Source organism: Melanerpes formicivorus, unplaced genomic scaffold, assembly GCF_026170545.1.
Source record: "Melanerpes formicivorus ecotype bairdi unplaced genomic scaffold, bMelFor1.0.p_v2 SCAF_40, whole genome shotgun sequence".
Lineage (NCBI taxonomy): Eukaryota > Metazoa > Chordata > Aves > Piciformes > Picidae > Melanerpes > Melanerpes formicivorus.
In genome coordinates, this window is record NW_027142392.1 from 1,796,919 (window position 1) to 1,817,091 (window position 20,173).

At 40.5% G+C, this 20,173-nt stretch overlaps 1 protein-coding gene across 12 annotated transcripts in view; it reads right to left on the minus strand.

Moving 5' to 3' along the window:
* Positions 1–20,173, minus strand: part of RALYL (RALY RNA binding protein like) — a 484,769-nt gene that overhangs the window by 30,316 nt on the left and 434,280 nt on the right. For 8 of the 12 annotated variants that reach the window (XM_068158540.1, XM_068158546.1, XM_068158538.1 and 5 more), the window contains 3 exons: positions 6,451–6,498; positions 2,492–2,655; positions 1,785–1,865 (listed from right to left, as the gene is read on the minus strand). In XM_068158540.1, coding sequence (XP_068014641.1) covers positions 1,785–1,865; positions 2,492–2,655; positions 6,451–6,498 — 293 coding nt within the window. The remainder of the gene's footprint in view (positions 1–1,784; positions 1,866–2,491; positions 2,656–6,450; positions 6,499–20,173) is intronic. The other 4 variants (XM_068158548.1, XM_068158545.1, XM_068158544.1 and 1 more) reach the window with 1 other exon arrangement.

The following is a 20,173-nucleotide window of genomic DNA, read 5'->3' on the forward strand; positions in this document are numbered from 1 at the left end:
AGAGCCTCATCCAGCCTGCTCTTAAACACCCCCAAGGACATTTACTTAGAACTTAGAACACATTTTCCCACTTTTTGGTAAAGTGAGGTGTTAGTACACTACAGTTGTGCCCATCAGTGAGCAAGGCATTTTTGGTACTATGTTTTTTTAACATCTTTGCTGTGTGCCATGGCAGTCTGTCTTTGGACTGCTGCTCTTCAGAAGTGAGTCCTTCTAATTTCAGTAATTTCACTGAGGGGTCTCCTGTGCTCTGACCTTTACTACTGCATGTAGGGGTCTGTTTTCTGGATCCAGCTTGCGTGTAGGGAGCAGCTATGAGAACAGTTATGCCTATATAGTTTCTACTTCCATCTGGAAAATCTGCTAGGAGATATGATCTCATGACAGTTTTGCTATATGGAGTGAAATCTTTCAAGCATAGGCAATACCATTATGAAAGAGTTAATTCTGAACCTTAAACAAATTTCATTAAAAAAACAAAACAGCTTCCTTGCCACAAACTATGTTTCTCCTTATTGAAGAGATCCTTTATTTAACTGGTAATAAATTATAATTAGAATCAACAATGCACTAGCTTAAGGGGTCCAGATTAACAGTGTAGAGTAAGGGGCAACAAAACATTAAATTGCTTCATCCCACAGTTCAATATAACCAACTTTTCCAGGAAAATTGGAAATGAAGCCACAAAACACACATTTCACAACTTGAAGCCCCTCAGAGAATGACTTGGCTATTTCTCTGATAAACATCTTAAAATAAGCTGATTATACTCCTGTCCAAGTCAATAAAATCATATTTCTACCTTTATGACGGGTTGGTTTGACTTGTCAAAAAGGGAAGTAATTCTGTGAGGAAATCAAGCATATGAAAGCCTGTATATGGTGCGTCCTGCTCCATTTAAAGGTGTGCCACATGCAGAAAGAACAGTTTTGCCATTTATTCCAGCACCCTAAATGGTCTCTGCAGCTCTGTTACAATTGCTATCGTGGAGAATTGAGAGTGGAAACCCAACAGGGCTGAGAACATCAGCCGGCATTTTTTAGTGATGTAGCTCTATCTTTAGTGTTAAGGAGATGGATTCAGAGATGATCATGTTACCTGGAGCTCCAAAACTGACATTTGTTGAAGCCACATCATACATGACCACACTGAAGTGTATAACACTGTCAGGATCTCTACACTCCTGACTGCACGTCTATTAAACAATTTACAGGGGCTGCAACATTTGCCATGTTGCGCAGTGTTTTGGAGGTCTTAAAGCAAGTGGCTATGGGTAATCAGATTAGGGTTGAGTCCTGTAATTGACATTATGCATTATTTAAGTCCTGAGAGTGTATTACAAAACTATTTCTGAAAAGCAGAATGAACAACAAAGAAAATGTGATGATTATTGTGAGGATCAGATAACTACATGTTAATGTAATATGCTCTCTCTGATTGACTACAATGACTATACAGATTGCCATGTGAGAGACTTCCTTGACAAGTATTGGGATATACTAAGGTCCTCAGCTATCTGGGAGATTTTTAGAGTTAATTCTTGTTCTGGACAATAACAACAAAAACATATTAAAAGAAATATATCTCTGAAAGTAATTTGTGTTCTTAAGGCAAATTGATTGCAAAAGACTGTTCCTACTAGACTCCTCCTCCAGTAAGATGTACTGCTGTTAGAGTCATGTATTTCATGGATGTGTGTAAGGCAACATGATACCTTGTTGCTAGTCTGGTACTGCAAGTGTCTTATTGAAGTCCCTTCATTCTTTCTACTATCTGATCCCTACCTGATCTTTCTCTTCCTCTTCCAGTGACGCTTCCAAGGACAGTATCACTCCACATAAGGGGCAGGGGAAGGCAGGTGGGTGCTGAAAGATGCACGAAGAGGAAGATGAAGTACCCAGGACATATTATAGGGTGGGGAGCTTGGTGAGCATGGAGAAGGGAATGCCAATTATTCATCAGCTCTTCTAAGGTCAAGTCAATAAAGGAATGAATAACCCCAAATTGGTCTCCCTTTAGAACAAGCAAAGACACTTTTCCTCTTTTTACCATCAAAGTAATCTGGCAAAGAAAGCACACATAACCCAGCCTCCCTTGGGCCCCCCAGCCCACCCTCCACTAGCTCACATACAACCTTGAAGTCTCAACAGAAATCAGCCTATAACAAGATTATTAACTTTGCTGTTTTTTTATCAGCTGTTCACAAGAACCTCATAGTGTATAAACAATTGGGATGACAGATTTTAAACAGGCTTCTTCTGAGGCTAAGGGAATAGGTCAAATGCTGTTGAAGGTATTTCTTTCAAAAGTTACTTACAGCAGTGTGCTCTTTGACTTACAAGGCAGCTTTGGTAATCAAACCGATCTTTTTTCAAGCTAAAGGCTGAGGGTAGGAAACAAGTCCAAGAGAACGATATAGTGGAAGCTGTCTACTTGCAGAAATTACTGGTATCATTGTTTTGATAATATCCAACTAATATGAGCAACTCACATTTGGATCCTGAGGAAGATGCCCCACTCGAGGTGGATCGTGATGTTCCTTTCATGGAGAAAACCCCTTTGCCTCTGCGAGTGGTTGTCACAGTCACACGAGGACGCTTCAGTGGAATCACCGCACGGGGTGGTGGGGGGACACGGCCGTGGTAATCAAACAACCTAGAAAAGATGAGGTCAGCTAGTGTCCATAAAGCCTTCCATGATTTCCTGTTATGGAAGCCCTGTCAACTAAGTATTCATGTTATCTTTGAGAAAATTACCCTTTGAAACCACAATCACTTTATATCACAACCAAATTAGATTTCAAGGACCTCTGCACATTAAGAGCCATATTCAGATTTCATTCACAGACCAATGCATAGCTCATATTTTTGGTGTAGTTTAAGTCCTTTTGGTGTAGTTTAATGCATAGTGAAATTCTGTTATTTGCAGTATGGAAAATACACAACCTGCTTTCCACAGGTCCACATAATCTCATTGCAGACAACTAACAGTGGTACATTTTGCTGTGGTGTTGTTTCAGCTCCTCTATTACATAGCTTCAGTTCTATTTTTCTATCTGCTATCCTTGAAGACAGAAAAAGAAATTTTTTTTCTGAAGCCAACCATCATCACAAGGAGATACCCTGCAGTTTGCAAAATAGGAAAAGGGTCTTTATTCTGAGGAACTTGTATGTCTTTCCTGAATGCGCAGAAAAGAGGTCCCAATATAGGTTTTCTTTGTTGGAGAATGAATTAATCTATAATCACTACAATACCCAAGCAGGAGGAATAAAAAAAAACCACCCAACAAAAAAATCCACACAAACACAAACCCCAACAAACAACACCACCACAACAAGAAAAAGTACTTTTTCAAACCAAAATCACCAGTAAAAATTACTCTCCAACCTAAATGAACTTGTCTTCCCAAAGAGAATGCCCCAGACCTAAAAACACAGTTATCAACAGCAGCTAACTAACCTATGTAGGAAGAAAATGCAGGCCAGAGAAAAAGTAAACAAAGCTACAGATATGTTTAGAACATAAAAGCTAAGGGCTCTGAACACAACAGGTCAGGAGAAGAAAGTTCAGAACATGAAGATTTCTAGTTCAGAGACTGAAGCAGAGGGACAAGCAACATTCTCTCAAAGCATTCTCACGTTTCTTTCAAATGATACTTGCAACTAGTAATTATGGAAATTTATAACTGCATGTGTAATTGTCACAATTCTGACTGCTGTCACCCAGCTGGGCAGACAGATTTGAAAACACACACACGAGAAACAGTAATTTGTTCACCACAGTGTTTAACAGCATGCTTAACAAGGAGCAAAATCAAAGTCTTCTAGCCTGTTTTCTAGCAAGTAAACAACTAATGCTCGAATCTTGCGATCCTCATTGTTATCTGTACTGTCATACTACAAACAATGTAACCAGCTCCCTCCCTTTCTAAAGCTGCCTGCAAAACCTATCACAGAGATCCTGTAACCCCCCACAGCCTTGAAAGTTCTTACTCACTAAGCAATTTCTAGCCAATGTGAGCATAACTAAACATTTGTGCATTAAGATAAAGATGAAAACATTTGGGGGGATTCTAAATAGAAATACTATTTGTTGCCACTCATCCTTTATCACATTGGATAATCTGCAGGTTGGCCACGTTGTCCTGCTTCACATTAATAGGAAAATAATGTTTCAGAAGGACTACAAGCTCTCATGCAAAAAATCATTATGCAATTATTGCTTCAAAGATATCTTTTTTTTCCCCTAGCTTCCAACAACTCATCTTTAGATAATGTAGTGAACTGAAAAACTCTGATTCCTTTTGTTTGTGTTTCAATACATAAAAGGACTGTTACTTAGTATTACTTTTGATACTCTTCCTAAATTATGCAAAACTTTTGGACTTGGTGTTGTATCAAGCTCTATAGGCTTCAATGATATGCTTTGTTTAAAAGAATGTTGTGTTGTTTTGTTCTTCTCAGTTTTGAAGTGTGCTGCCTGTTTTCCTCGTGCTTGTAATACAAGAAATGATAAAGGGAAATGCTCAGTTCTAAAGTAAGTATTTGTCCCAACAAACATTAATGTGCATATGACAGTGCCTTTTCTGCCACCCACTCTTCTAAACTGGGTAGTCCAGATCTTGTAAGTCTGTCTTCATACAGATTGTATTTTACACCATTAACCACTGCTGCCTCCCTTTGCTTTAGTTCAGATAAGATAGGTATGTTTTTCAGGGAGGCTGGGAAAATTAATGAGTATTAGAAAAGAAGAGCTATGGTTTGAGACAAACCACAGAAATTCAGAAACATCAAAAGTTCAGCAATTCAAAGACTCATGACTAGATCTCTTAATTCATACTCCCTGCAGGTATGTGAATAACACACTGAACTCCCCACAGGATTTTCTTTCCCATGCCTATCATAAAGAATTTTTCAACTTCCACTTCCATTAACTTGGATCTTACAGAGACTTTTAACTTTCCAAGATTTTTTGTTGACTCTGTATCAGCATGGCCAGCCTTGTGAGGCCATCCTCATAGTTGAAATTTTTTACCATAGAAGTTTAGAAAATTATACTATAGGATAGCTTTAGTGACACATTTAGTTGTCATCAGTGTTTCAAAGTAAGACAATCACAAAGACAGACACCAAGTTCCACAGAAACAACCTTCAATGTCCTGTAAAGTAGTCTTTTTGGTCATGTTTCCATAACCATTAAAGTTGTTAATTTGTGCTACCTGTAATATACAGAATGGGGGGGGAAAAACTGATGACACATATATCATATAACAGAATCAGCACTCTGTTTAGGAACAAACAAATCCACTGAAGAAATTCAAAGCAATAACCTTGGGGAAAACAAACACAAGCCTGTGGAATCCAACTTTTTGCAGGACATGAGCTACACCTACTCTCAAGGTTGGACTGAGCAGAATTAAATTACATTAGTGGGGTTTAGTCCATACATTCACAAATTGCTATTATTATCTCTGTCCAAAGTGAGCAGCCATTTACATGCAAGAGCAAAACTAGTAGCTCGACTTGAATTAATCCCAGGAAACCAAACAAAGAAACACAAGAAACCCAACAACAAAAAGACCAACCAACCAATCAACCAACCAATCAACACCCCCAAAATAATTGTTTCTACATTTTTCCTACAGTGATAATTCAACTCCAGGTCTAAATTGCCCTCCTGCTCTTGTCCATCACTTTTCATAAAATGAATCTCAGATTTAGAAGAGGCTGGTGGAGCAATGCATTGCTCCCCTTAGACTCCTTGGTCTATGCTAAATCAAGCTACTGTCATGCATAGACACAGCACTGCTGGATCACAGTTGGTTATCCATGATCATCCACATCACCCTGTGTTACAGTGATTCTGCTGCATCTGACTGAATAAATCTCACAGTGCTGAGCTGGGCAGTGCAAATGTATAGGCACAAGTCTCTGTCTTCTTAATTATCCATACTCCTTTTTCTCCTACAGAAACACACATGGTGTTTAACTTGTAGGTTTGCTTCCCTCAAGGTCCTTCTAGACTTCTAAATGTTCCTGAAAGACATGTTTTTCAGGAGGCATTCTCCATCTTTTCATACACAAAGACATGAGTGTCTTACTGAAGAATTTTACAGCTGCTCTATGTTCCAGTGAATGCAAGCCTAGAAAACCTCTGTAGGAAGAAAAACTGAGCGATTAAGCTACCATTAAACTATTCAGCACAGAAAATGCCCCAAAAGCTCTTAGAGAAAGATAAGACCAAAAAGAGATACTTAATCAGCATATATTTGATGGCGATACTCTTCTCTGTTTGTCATATATTCAAATAGTCTTCTTCCGATACACAATAGAAATAATGAAATGAATGACAGCTCAAATCAGAACAGACCTGCCTAACCAAATGATGTGCTTACATTATAAACAAACAGTAGGAATGGCGTTGGATGTACAAAAATATAACCACACATACCGATTGTAGAAATCGTCTCTGTAGTAATCATAATCAAAGACATAACCACTGTGGAAAAACACAGAAAAACAAGAATGAACTGGTTTATACAAAATTATGTATTGATTAAAGAGTTTGTGCTAATTTCACCTTACTCTCACATTTAACGTTCTTCCACTTCGTTTCCCATAACTTTACACTGTTGCACATGATGCTGTTCAATGCTGTTGAGAGCTACCACGGCAGAGTATTTGGGAATGTAAAGTCTGGGGCAGGCAGAACAGTAAGCAGTTGATAGTGCATACAGCAAGGATTTAACATAGCATGACAGCTCTGTAATCAGAAGATCCTTATAGTGTAACTCTCTGAGTGATCAGATGGGGCGTGCACACTAATACCAGAGCCCTCTATTTTGCTGGACTAACAGCAAATCCAGTAGACTAGAAGGACTCAAATATAGGAAAGTCTGGTAAATTAGTGAGTTGGTGAGCAGAGAAAAAACCAATACACTTGATTGATGAGAAACATGGAAAGACTTGGCCTTTTGGTCCTTGAGATAGCAAGTCTTTCATTGTAAAGAGAAAAGGAAAAAAGTTAGGAAAATGAATGATGCAAGGAACAGCAATACAGAGATGCCTTTCCTCTCAGGTTCAGAACGGAATATACATGCTTGTGTGGGAAAAGACAGGAAGCAGTGAGGGAAAAAAATACAGGTAGGAAATTGCAAAGGTCCAGGGGAAAACTGGTTTTGAGCTGTCAATTAGAAAGTCAACTGTAGATTGAGCTTCCTAATTTTGCATTCCATTATCAACAAATGGCAATGAAGTTTATCTCACACATCTGAAAAAGCGGTCGGCATCGAAAAGTCACAAGGGATTTGCACTCTACCTCGTGAAGGCCTAATAACACAAACCCTGAGTTTTTCACCTGCCTGAGGAGGGAAATTATGAATGATAAAGATGAGAAGCATGAAGAAAGTATTAAAAAAAAGAAAAAGGGGAGAAACTTTAAATAAGAAAGCAGAAAGGTAGAAAGGAGAGCATTAGAAAGGACAAAAAAATAGGGAGGTGAAAGATGGTAGCTACATAGTAATGGAGTTTGTCTTCACAGGGAATGGACTTGTGGATAATTTTTACTCTCGAACACTGAGCAAAATATCTTCAGGTTTTCTGGATGCATCATTGCAAGAATGGGTTGAGAATTCTAGAGTTCTTTGGGTTTGGTTTTTTTTTTTGGTATATAATGCCTCTTTCTCCTTTTACTTCCCTTTGCTGTGTTTCAGAGGTTGATCACTGAAAAGCAGAGGAAAAATAGAATGGGCAGGCTTAAATTACCTCAGTAACCATTTCATTCCAGTGTTTTCAATTGGAAGGCTTGCAATTTCCCCTGTCTGCAACTGTCAGAAAAATCTATGAAAGGAGCAGTAGGTCAGGGGACAATTTCTGCCCTTGCTCTATCTGCCTCAGATGCGAGTGCCCACATGCAAGTGATAAGTTATACTCTCTATCTAGATAATACTGGACCACCAAGACCATGAGGCTCACCAAACCAACTATAGTCTTGTTGGTAATTTGTTTGAGAAAAGAAAGCCCTATATATATTTTATATGAAGTACTTATTAAATAAAATAGCTGTGAGACAGTGGAACCCAGCAGCAGGGGAATTGTGTGTGACAAAGGAGGCAAAATAAGGTTAAGTAATAACAGCTACACCTTGCATAGCTATCATTTTGCTGTACCTTTACAGAATGCCTGCAAACTTTTCCCTAAACGATGCAGCAGCTTTTATACCTTGTCTTTCACTCTGTAACCAGTCTCCATGGAACCAAGAGGTGCCAGGTAGCAAAGCTATTATTTTACTTACAGCTATTCACAGCGTGCTAGTGGTTTTATTTAGCTGCATGATTAATAGCTGCAGTAAGCCCATGCTTAATATTCAATTGATGTTTTTAAGTAGAAGATAACAGGCAATTTGAAGAACAACGATTAAATTGAAAAGACCTGTCACATGAGACCTTTCACCTGGAGTGACATTCATTCAATTTGCATAAAGACCAGATAAATTCGTTTTTTCAAGGTTGAAGACCATGAAGTTGATAGAGAATAATTCACTTTGCATCAGATAGAGTAAAGCTGAAGGGCAGCTTTATTTTTCTGTGGCAACTCAGCTCTGGCCCGTAGGACATAATAAGGACTTCTGGCCCCTTACTGGGTGTTCAGAGTGTGGAATTTCATGTGTAAATAGAATAGAATAGAACTAACCAGGTTGGAAAAGATCTTTCAGATCATCGAGCCCAACCTATCATCCAACACTATCTAATCAACTAAACCATGGCACCAAGCACCCCATCAAGTCTCCTCCTAAACACCTCCAGTGATAGTGACTCCACCATCTCCCTGGGCAGCACACACATTCCAATGGCCAATCACTCTTTCTGGGAAGAACTTCTTCCTAACATCCAACCTAAACTTCCCCTGGCACAGCTTGAGACTGTGTCCTCTTGTTCTGATGCTGGTTGCCTGGGAGAAGAGACTGACGCCCACCTGTTTACAACCTCCCTCAGGTAGTTGTAGAGAGCAATAAGGTCTCCCCTGAGCCTCCTCCTCTCCAGGCTAAGCAACCCCAGCTACCTCAGCCTCTCCTCATAGGGCTTGTGCTCCAAACCCCTCACCACCCTTGTTGCCCTTCTCTGGACATGTTCCAGCAACTCAACATCTTTCCTAAACTGAGGGACCCAGAACTGGACACAGGACTCAAGGTGCTGAGTACAGGGGCAGAATGACCTCCCTGCTCCTGTGGTTCTAATATAGTGTTTTACAGGTGAAGCTATCTAAGCAGCTCTGTTACAGATGCTGCCTCTAACCTTAAAGTTAGGTCATAGAATCATCGAACAGTCTGGGTTGGAAGGGACCACCAAAACTCATCCAGTCCAAATCCCTCTGCAGTAAGCAGGGACATCCTCAACAAGATCAGGTTGCTTAGGGCCCTGTCAAGCCACACCTTGAATATCTCCAGGAATGGAGCCTCAGGTATCACTCTGGGAAACCTGTTCCAGTGTTCCACAACCCTCATGGTAAAGAACTTGCTCCGAACATCCAACCTAGATCTGCTCTTCTCTAGTTTGAAACCATTGAGCCTTATCCTACCACTACAGGCCTTTGTAAACAGTCTCTCTCCATCCCTCTTCAGGTACTAGAAGGTTGTAGTGTTGCATTTTCCCATTGTTTAGTTCTGTACCATCCACTCCTACTGAGATAAGAAGTAATTGCAGGTATTCTGTAGGTTACACAACAGGCAGTCTCTGAAATAGGCACACACACGGCTTTAGCTGGAGCAAGCATTATCCAATTTGTCCTTCCCATCCATATCTCTGCCAAAAGGTTACTGATCCCATGGCTGGATACAAGCTGCAAACATATTGTGGCCTTTGACAGTGCAACCTGTTAACACAGCTGACAAGGCAACAGAAGTTGATTTGCTTACATTTCTATTCTGAGTTTGGTGTAAATGAAATCACCAGAATTCAAGGACGTCCCTGTTAGCTAAATCCATGTCCTGTGATATGGGTGCTGGGGACTTCAGCAGCTGCTAGGACAGAGTCTCTGCTTTCCCTACAGACTATTTGGGATTTGTCTGCAGTGGCAAAAAAGCCTTTCTGCATGGAAGTACCACTCATATGGAGAGGGAAAGTGCCAGTTCTGTACATACAGGGACCACCGGCAAAGATGTAAGCAACAGATACTTGACCTTCAAGGTAAGAATAGAACCCAGAGGTACTAGAGGTGGATGGGCTACTATGAGCTCTCAACAGAGCAAGGGGCTCATTTCCTTTTTGTCTTCCCCATTACTTAGTCTCATTGAAGAAAGCCAACAGAATTCAAGCGCTGGTCACAGAGAAAAGACATCTATCTTTCCATGCTATTCATTAAAGTAAAAGAAGAGGAACAGCACTGTCGGACCTTGTCTGTAGACATTGACCTTTATGGAGTAAGACAGGTTGGGCTTAAAGCTTTGGGAAATCTTAATGTGGATACTTATTTATATCCATGTCTTTTTCCTTCTTTGAAATTCTAAATGAAGCTGTGGCAAAACAAAGGCAACATGCTGTAGCTCCTGGGGTTAAGCGTTCTTCACTGTGACTACTGAGTTAACAGCCCATGGATGCAAGACATCATGTGAGACCCCTAGAGATCTGGGGGTTTAGCCCTCTTGGCTATGAAGCGCTTGTCCTGTATGCATATTGAAAAGGCTGTGAACCAACAACAAGGAAAAGATGACCTGGGAGAAACAAACAAACAATCTTCTGATTTTCCAACTGATCTCACTTGGCTTTGGTGGTTGTTTTTTTTTTTTTTAATGAGCTGAATGATGATGTTTCATTTGTAATAATGTGTTGAAGACATTAAACTGGGAAAGTGACCAATACATCTCTCCACCTACAGCCATAATTGCTGACACTTATGCATGCCAAGGGACAGACATAAGCTTTGGTCAGTGCTGTGGTATAAAACATGAAGCAGAAAATTAGCAGAGACAATCACTGGCACTGAGATTGAGGTGACTGCAGGGCCCTTAACCTCTTGAGAGTCATTCCTTAGCAACCCAACAACCTGTGTTACAGAGAGGGCAAGAAATCACTGGCACAGTGTTGAATATCAAATACTCAGCAAGTTGGAAGCAGAGAAAGGTTTAAACGAGCCTGCAAATTGGTGGAGTCAGCGGTTTCCTAATGGCACTGTAAACAGGCAGAATAGTTACCCACAAACACATGCCTTCTCTGCAATATTAAGAACAAAACTGTGTGCATCGTGCTGCTATTAAAAGAGAAGACAGTAAAAGACACCACAATGCTCACACCAAGGCAAAGAAAACTTCAATAAAGTGTGTTTCTGTCAAGCAAAAGTCATGGCTCCTTTTTCTGACCTAGTATCATCAAGATAATCTTGTACAAGGTGTCTCTTTTGGTTTCATTTCCCTTCATTTAAGACTGCATATGTCTGAAAAATAAAGGATTCCCCATCTTTTCAGTCATGATGCTGTACATATTCTAATTCCCTGTGCATTTGTGCAGTTGCAGATGTGTCAGCCTGCAAATGCAAAACTATGCTTCTGCATCTTTGAAATATACCTATGGATACAATTATCTCTTTATTTCCCTGATGATATTGCATATTTAGAATACATTAGTATGGTTTAATCCTTCTTGTGTTCTGTGTTCTATGCCAACAAAAGCTATTTATGAACAAATGATCACATCCTGTTTTAATTTGCGTAGCTCCAAACACTAGTGAGTGTAACTGACTTCAGAGGAGTTATCCTGATTTTAGAATAGTTAATGTAGTATGGAGCAGAAATAGCTTTTCTTCTTTTCACAGCAACAAGAATTTCTGTCTTGCAGATAAGTCACCCTTAGCTCATAGCCTTCTTCCTTTTCACAGGTACAAAGATGTATTTATAAATCATAAATGTTGACAAACCAGGCACAATGTATCTTAATTCACTTGACAGTGCTATCACCATTTATACTGTCAATTGCTTCTCTGCTGTCAGGGCTGGATAAAAATATTAAACACAGAAGCAATATTCCCTCAATCAAACTCTTTTAGGAAGCACATATCAACCTAACGGCTGAAGCAAGTATTCCAGTCATTTGCAAAATCATTTCTCTTGTCATGTAAAAGTAGTGCTAGGAATTGTTCCTGTTGAGTGCAAAAGGGAATCAATCTGAACTGATGCGAAAATAAAAAAGGGGAGTGGGTGAGGGTGATCAGATGATCTAGAGGATAAGCACTGAGAGATGACAACTTTCTCTCCTAGAAAATCAATCAGAGGGCAATGACTTACATGAGCTACTGAAAAAAGAAAAGGTGGAGATTTCAGGCCACTGCTCAGTGGGTAGGTATCTACATTCCCCAAATACATGAATCATATGGGTGGGCTAAATTCCACCTTTACCTTAGAGCTTATTCAATTTTAGTTAAAGCTGAGAATGCTGATAGAAATGGAAGGCAGCTTCTGCTTTCCAGTTCAGGCTGCATGTTCCGCAGAGAAAGAAATATCCTTTCTCAGCCTGCTTTTTGCCCCCAAACTTACCGTCAAAACTAAAAAATTGTCAACAGTGCCTTCAACTGATATTTTTGGAGGTTTACAGCAAAAAAAGAGTGACTTGGAAGAAGAAAAGTAGAGTGGAATGGAATGGAATGGAATGGAATGGAATGGAATGGAATGGAATGGAATAGAATAGAATAGACCAGACCAGGTTGGAAGAGACCTTCAAGATCATCGAGTCCAACCTATCATCCAACACCACCTAATCAACTAAACCATGCAACCAAGCACCCTATCAAGTCTCCTCCTGAACATCTCCAGTGATGGTGACTCCATCACCTCCTCGGGTAGCCCATTCCAATGGGCAATCACTCTCTCTGTGTAGAACTTCCTCCTAACCTCCAGCCTAAACCTCCCCTCATGCAGCTTGAGACTGTGTCCTCTTGTTCTGATGCTGGTTGCCTGGGAGAAGAGACCAACTTCTGCCTGTCTACAAGTAATTGCAGAAAAGCATTTTACATTCATTTCCATAATGCAGTTATGAGTGCAAATAGGTATAATTAAAACCAAAAAATAACCATCAAAATCCATAACCACTTGTTCCAAGATGCCAACTGGTTGAACAAACCCTGCTATTTGCAAATTTCAATTACAGATGAATTTTCACAGTGATTCTGTAGCCATAAGTTAACAATGCATTACAATCCTGCTTGTTTATTCAATTATAAGTGCAAGATAGATATGTATTGAGTTTTTTTTTCATGAGGTGGGGGAAAGTATGGATGCAATTTTAAATAACACAGCAAGGAATGTAGGGCTGTACATTTTTTAGAGAACAACCTAAGACATGGTACATTATACTTGTTGAAAGTTTGCCTAATAGCAGGACATATTCTGCTTTTGTTTTATTTTGAACGCAGGGCATGCTACCACATGCTAACACACAGCTGAATATCCAGTAAGGCATGATGTGACTTCTCACAGTAACTGTGATGCTACATGACCACAAAATAACTAACTAACTAACTAACTAACTAACTAACTAACTTCCTCCCTCCCTTCCTTTCTTCCTTCCTCCCTCCCTTCCTCCCTCCTTCCCTCCCCTCCTCTCCTTCCTTCCCTCCTTTCCTCCCTCTCTCCTTCCCTCTTTCCTTCCTTCCCTCCTTTCTACCTCTTTCTATGTCTCATTGTAGAATACTACTCTTTTTGCTTTTTATAGTCCTTTCCCCTGCACTTGTCCTCCTGCAACCTTGGTGATTTCATAGTATCAGTCAGGGTTGAAAGGGACCATAAGGATCATCTAGTTCCAACTCCCCTGCCATGGGCAGGGACACCCCACACTAGATCAGGCTGGCCAGAGCCTCATCCAAGCTGGCCTTAAACACCTCCTTTCATTCTCCTTTCATTCTCCCCACCAAATGTTTCAGCCTCCCAGCTTTCTTTCAGCAACTCACCTGCACATAATTTCCTCTCCTCTAGAGAACATCCTGTCTCGTCCATCAGCGAGACTACAGACATTCAGCACCGAGGAACTGTTCATCATTAACTCACCACATAAATGACGTGCATATTTATTGTTTTCCTAGAATTACTAATGAAAGGGCAGTCTTGGATGACAGGAATAACAGAGAGGATGTAAAAGGGAAAGGCAAATAGAATAACCAGAAGAGAAAAACAGTGATCTCATGCTCTGTTGCCTTCCTCAATTATGAAGCACATTGTCACTGATGTTATTGAGGTCAGAGAGGGAAAATAAATTTATTAAAGTGTGTATTTGTGGAATTTGTTGGCAATAAAAGTTAATAAAATTAGGAAAATATTTTTTTTTGAGGGGGTTGTGTGTGTCAAATATATTAGTCTGTTTTCTATGCAACATATATTTTTCTCTGCATAAGAAAATGCGAGTGGAGGAGAATGAAAAAGTTCAGGAAAACAGTGAAACCACAAAATAATTGCTTCTATTGCATATGACTCAAACATGCATAATCTGGGATCTTTAAACACTCAACCACAACGCAAAACCACTGTCAGATTTAGTAACAGCAGTGGCCCAGCATCAAGGCTTTGTAATCTCTTTCTCAGAGGTACCTTCAAGCAAAAGCTCATATTATAAATTTATGAAACAGTGAAGTTCATCCACTGAGAGTATAGATTCTCAGTATCTTTCCCAGCTTTCCCTGTATGTTATCATTCCTCAAACCCCTCCTGTCTCTTTGGGGACTACTCTGGCAGCCTCGCCATGAACAGAGCCCTTGCGGTTTCCTGACTTCTGCTTCTCCCTCCAGGGTAAACCTCACAGATAATTAAACAGTTGGTACCCTCTGCAAACGTAGAAGACCTGCTGCTGCCTACATCACACAGCCTCACTCGTTTTAAGCATATGGGATGTCTGCCTGTCTATAAACAATGAGTTTAAATAGTTGTGAAATGTGTTCAAATCTTCCCAGATTTTTATGAAAACACAGCTCCTGAATACCTGGCTTGAATGTGAATGAGTGTTATAAGATTATGTTTGGGAAGGCAGTTTTATTGCTTTCATACTAAGTGTCAAATGCATCCAGTATCTCCTCTACTTTTTATGTTTTTCCTCTGTTGAAAGAACATAATTTTCCTATCACATTTCAAAAGCTGGATTGAAGCAGTAGGTATAGTGCCTGCTCTTTCCACCAGAGCTATCTGATAATCAGGATGGGCTGCATGTATCACAGTATCACAGAATCACAGTATCGCCAAGGTTGGAAGAGGCCTCAAGGATCATCGAGTCCAACCTGTCACCACAGACCTCATGACTAGACCATGGCACCAAGTGCCACATCCAGTCTCCTCTTGAACACCTCCAGGGATGGTGACTCCACCATCTCCCCAGGCAGCCCGTTCCAATGACTAATGACTCTCTCGGTGAAGAACTTTCTCCTCACCTCGAGCCTAAACTTCCCCTGGTGCAGCTTGAGACTGTGTCCCCTTGTTCTGGTGCTGGTTGCCTGGGAGAAGAGACAAACCCCTTCCTGGCTACAACCACCCTTCAGGTAGTTGTAGAGGGCAATGAGGTCACCCCAGACCCTCCTCTTCTCCAAGTGTTTATGATATGTGTTGTACAGAAGATGACATATGGCTACATTCTCATTTCTGCTTTATAACCTATTGTCTGTAGAAAGAAACCCCCTACCAAACCTTCCTGTGAACCGAATGAACATGCATGTTGTTGAAGTCAGCTGAATATTATCAGAGCCTGCAAGGAGTAGGATTTTCTTTTAACTATTTACTTTGTGAGAATGAGATCCCAAAAGAGGTGCTTAAGCAGAGATTTTCCTATAGCAGGAGCAGGGAGGTCATTGTGCCCCTGTACTCTGCATTGGTTAGGCCACACCTTGAGTACCGTATCCAGTTCTGGGCCCCTCAGTTTAAGAAGGACATTGAGACACTTGAATGTGTCCAGAGAAGGGCAACAAGGCTGGGGAGAAGCCTTGAGCACAAGCCCTATAAGGAGAGGCTGAGGGAGCTGGGATTGTTTAGCCTGGAGAAGAGGAGGCTCAGGGGTGACCTCATTGCCCTCTACAACTACCTGAAGGGTGGTTGTAGCCAGGAAGGGGTTGGACTCTTCTCCCAGGCAACCAGCATCAGAACAAGAGGACACAGTCTCAAGCTGCACCAGGGGAGGTTTAGGCTGGAGGTTAGGAAGAAATTCTATGCAGAGAGAGTGATTGCCCATTGGAATGGGCTGCCCAGGGAGGTGGTGGAGTCATTATCACTGGAGGTGTTCAAGAGGAGATTGGACATGGCACTTGGTGCCGTGGTCTAGTCATGAGGTCTGTGGTGACAGGCTGGACTCGATGATCCTTGAGGTGTCTTCCAACCCTGGTGAAACTGTGATACTGTGATATTCTGTAAAATAGTGTTAGGGGAAAGAAAACTCTGCTGAGCTAGAGGAGGAAGAGTGGGTGACCAATTCCAGTTAGGTATTTCTCAGAACAGTTCTGCCAGAAGAAAATTAAGGCTTTCTGTGTTTTCAAGGGCTTACTAAAGCCAAGCCCACCAAAATTCCTCCACCTCTTGTAGAAGTAAGTACCTGTGATTCAAAAGGTACTGTGATTAAGCTGTGATTTGGAAAACCTCAACCTTCCAGTGTTTTCTGTTATCATATACTTCCCAGAAGTAGGAAAGTAGTAGTTCATGCAGATCTCAAGTCTTTTTACAGGAAAAAATGAAAAAAATAGAAAAACCTCCCCCCCTAGCCATTAGTGCCAGCTTTTCTTGTATCTCTCTTGTACCATAGAATCATTCAGGTTCGAAATGACTTATGTGTCTCTCTGGGATTTCTACCTAAACTGTTTATAGAAAACAACCAGTTTTAAAGAAAAGAAAATAAAAGAGTGAAAAAGTCAGTGGTTTGTACTGTTAGGTTTTTTAACATCAACACAATACAAAGAGAAATGGAATCTCAGCTGACAACCAGATGTATAAAACACATGCATTTTCAAAGACAATCTCATTGAAGAGCGATTGCCTCTTATCCAGAAATGATGTTATCCCCTGCAGTTGGCAGTAAATGAATTTAGGTTCTCACCAGCCTCAGGAAAAAAAAACACCCAAACCAGCTCTATTCTTTATTCTCTCTCCATCTGTCTTCTGATGTCATGTCATTAAATTACATTTAATGAAGACAACAGGCATGCTTTAAAGTTTGACAGACTTGTTAGTTACTGTGATGGATTTCCTACCATTGCATGTGCAAAATGAAAGCCTTGATGCTGCTATGAAAGTTACATGCAAGTACACTTAGACACAAAGAAGAACAATTCAAAGAATTTCTGCTGTGGGAGAGAGTTACAAATTGTTATGGTCTCTGTTGCCCATATAATATCATCACGGGTCTTAAAAGATGCTGCAATGGCTTTGTCTTCCAAAATGAGTTTTGAATTACAGGGCTCTAACTGGTGATCACTTACAAATCTGTACATAGTATTATCTGGAATTTAGCAAGGGCTAAACATTTACATGCACATAATTGCCATGAATCAGGTGCTGTGAAATAGCTGGGTGAGCGGTTAGTGACTCTAATCACTCTAATACTCTAGAGGGAACGATAGCAGTTTTGTTGAGGGTGTAACTGTGCATTGTTATTATCAAGAACAGCATGCCACGTATGAGGAGTGAATGTGGATAATAAAAAATCTGTTGGCAATTAAACAGTATGATTGTGTTTAAATGTTACACATCCTCTGCCACAAAGGCTGTCCTTTTTGGAGTATCTAGGGTTTTGTAGCTCTTGACCTGCTAAGTCTTTCTAGGTCTGAATCCTTCACAGGCTTCTGCATGAAGTTAATTTGATGAGTTGTCAGTAGTCCACTTTGCTGAAGTTTTACCAGAACTGTTGCCTCTTAGGGTAAAGTCTTCCAGGCATTCAGACTATCTGCACTATTTATTTATTTATTTATGCATTTATCTATCCCTGAATGATCATGAATGCTGCAGAAGTTAAATAACACCTGGGGGTAGAAGCACTCTGTGTGTCTACAGGCTAACACTTAGTATTCAGCAGTGTTAGGTGTTTCAGACTTCCCTAAGAGTTTTATTTTCACCTCCAAGAGATACCAAATTCAACTTGGTGTTCTGGCCCCCAATTATAACATTAAATTTAGACACTCTGTCCTGAGCAGCTCAGATACTGTTTTCTCCCTGTGTTTGAGACACAAACTACAACAGCAAGTGGTGGGGTCTGCTCCTCTCTGCAGCTGCCTGCTTTCTGAGAGAGGGGAAACAAAGTGCTATTTGAAGATCCAAACCCCACTTTTCCCTTGTTTAATCTCTTCTGGGAAGGCATCAGGCCTGTACATGCAGGCAGAGATCTACCAACTGTGTCAGTCCTGAGCTTTTAGGCTGACATACTGCATGTTCCCTGCCCTCCCAAACAGAATTAACAACGGAAAAGCACCAAGAAGTTGTCATGGCAAAATGAAAGAGCATAATTAGCCTCTACAAGGCAGTATAATGAACATACAGAAACAAATCTCTGCTGCAGAAGGCAGATGAATCAAAGGCTGGTGATCAGGACCAAGTCGTCTGTAGGCAAAATAAAGTAATTTAGATTGGTGTTTTGACCAAACCTGGCTGCAAAAAGCATTAAAAGCACTCATCTGTTAGTCTAATCAAGGTTGAGCCAGCATTTCTTCTGCAAATATTTACTGTATTCTAAAAGCCTGGTGGTTGCAGCTGTCCGTTTGGGTTAAGATCTTAGATATAGATCTTGGCACAAGAGCTCATTCTTTGAACAAGTGATCCCTCCCAATTGCTCTGAGACTAGGAAGAATTCTCTGAGACTTGGTAGCTAGGAGGTGCATGCCCTGAAGACCTCCTTTGGGGTGAAGAAAATAAAGCAATAAAAGGCAAAAGCAAAGAGGCAGGGACTAAATTTTCGATCCTTATCACTATGAACTTGCACAAAATAATTCAAGGACATTACAGGCAAACCATTGGGAAGTGACTGAGTCTGTTTACTCAGGTTAGATTTCCCAAGAGGAATCTGGTTTAGTGACAAAGCAATATACAGTGGCAACACGGAGGTAAAGCGGATTTAGAGTGGCCACCAGTACGGAAACAAACGCAGACCCAAACGTATGCATAATGCTTCCTACTAGGTAGACATCCCCAAATATCCTAAAATTGCCAGAAAATGTCTTAGGATTGTCACAAGAACTACAGAAGCAGGATTTATTATTTTGTGGCAATTGCCATTAACATAATCGCTATCATTTTCTTATATTTGCTTCCTGGATTTTTATACTTTGAAGTTTGTTTCTCTACCACAATGGCATGCAACTTCTTTTTTAATCCTGAAGTAGAGATTTTCAGGTAATCACCTGATTATGAGAGTGGAAACCTCAAAAAAAGCTCAATAGGACAAGTTACAAGTGGAGCAATGAAAGGTAATAGCAGAAGTGATTGAATTTGGCAATAAATTTGAATGTATCAAAGCATACAAATCAAGAGCATACACCCCACACCTCTCAGTTTGACCAGCATCTGACTTATTTTTTTTGCCATACTTTTGAGATGGTATAAAGAATAAATGGCAAAGAATGAATTCAAAATATACTCAGACAGAAATTATGTTATGCTATAGAAGCTGGGATGTATCTTGAACTTGCTTGTACTGTTTTGTTGAGCTTCTCTGTTCATAACAACACAATTCTGTTTGCTGACTTTAATTCACACTTCAGAACTCGAAGCAGACTGTTTTGTCTGAAGTTAATACAACAACTTGGAAGCTATGGATAACTACATGGTAGAATACCATGTCAAATGCATGGGATCCTTTGTCTGCAGTTTATGTTCTTTGTGGCATGAAGCCACAGAATCACCAAGGATGGAAGAGACCTCAAAGATCATCGAGTCCAACCTGTCACCACAGACCTCATGATTAAACCATGGCACCAAGTGTCACATCCAATCCCCTCTTGAACACCTCCAGGGATGATGACCCCACCACCTCCCTGGGCAGCACACTCCAATGGTCAATGACTCTCTCAGCGAAGAACTTTCTCCCCACCTTGAGCCCAAACCTCCCAAAACAAACAAAGCACGTTGTGAGCAAAGAAAAAAAAGAATAATGAGACAAAGAATATGGACAGAGTGAGAATGTTAGGAAACTTAGGAGAGTTTTACAGGAAGAAGTTAAAAGGATAAATAATGCATGAAA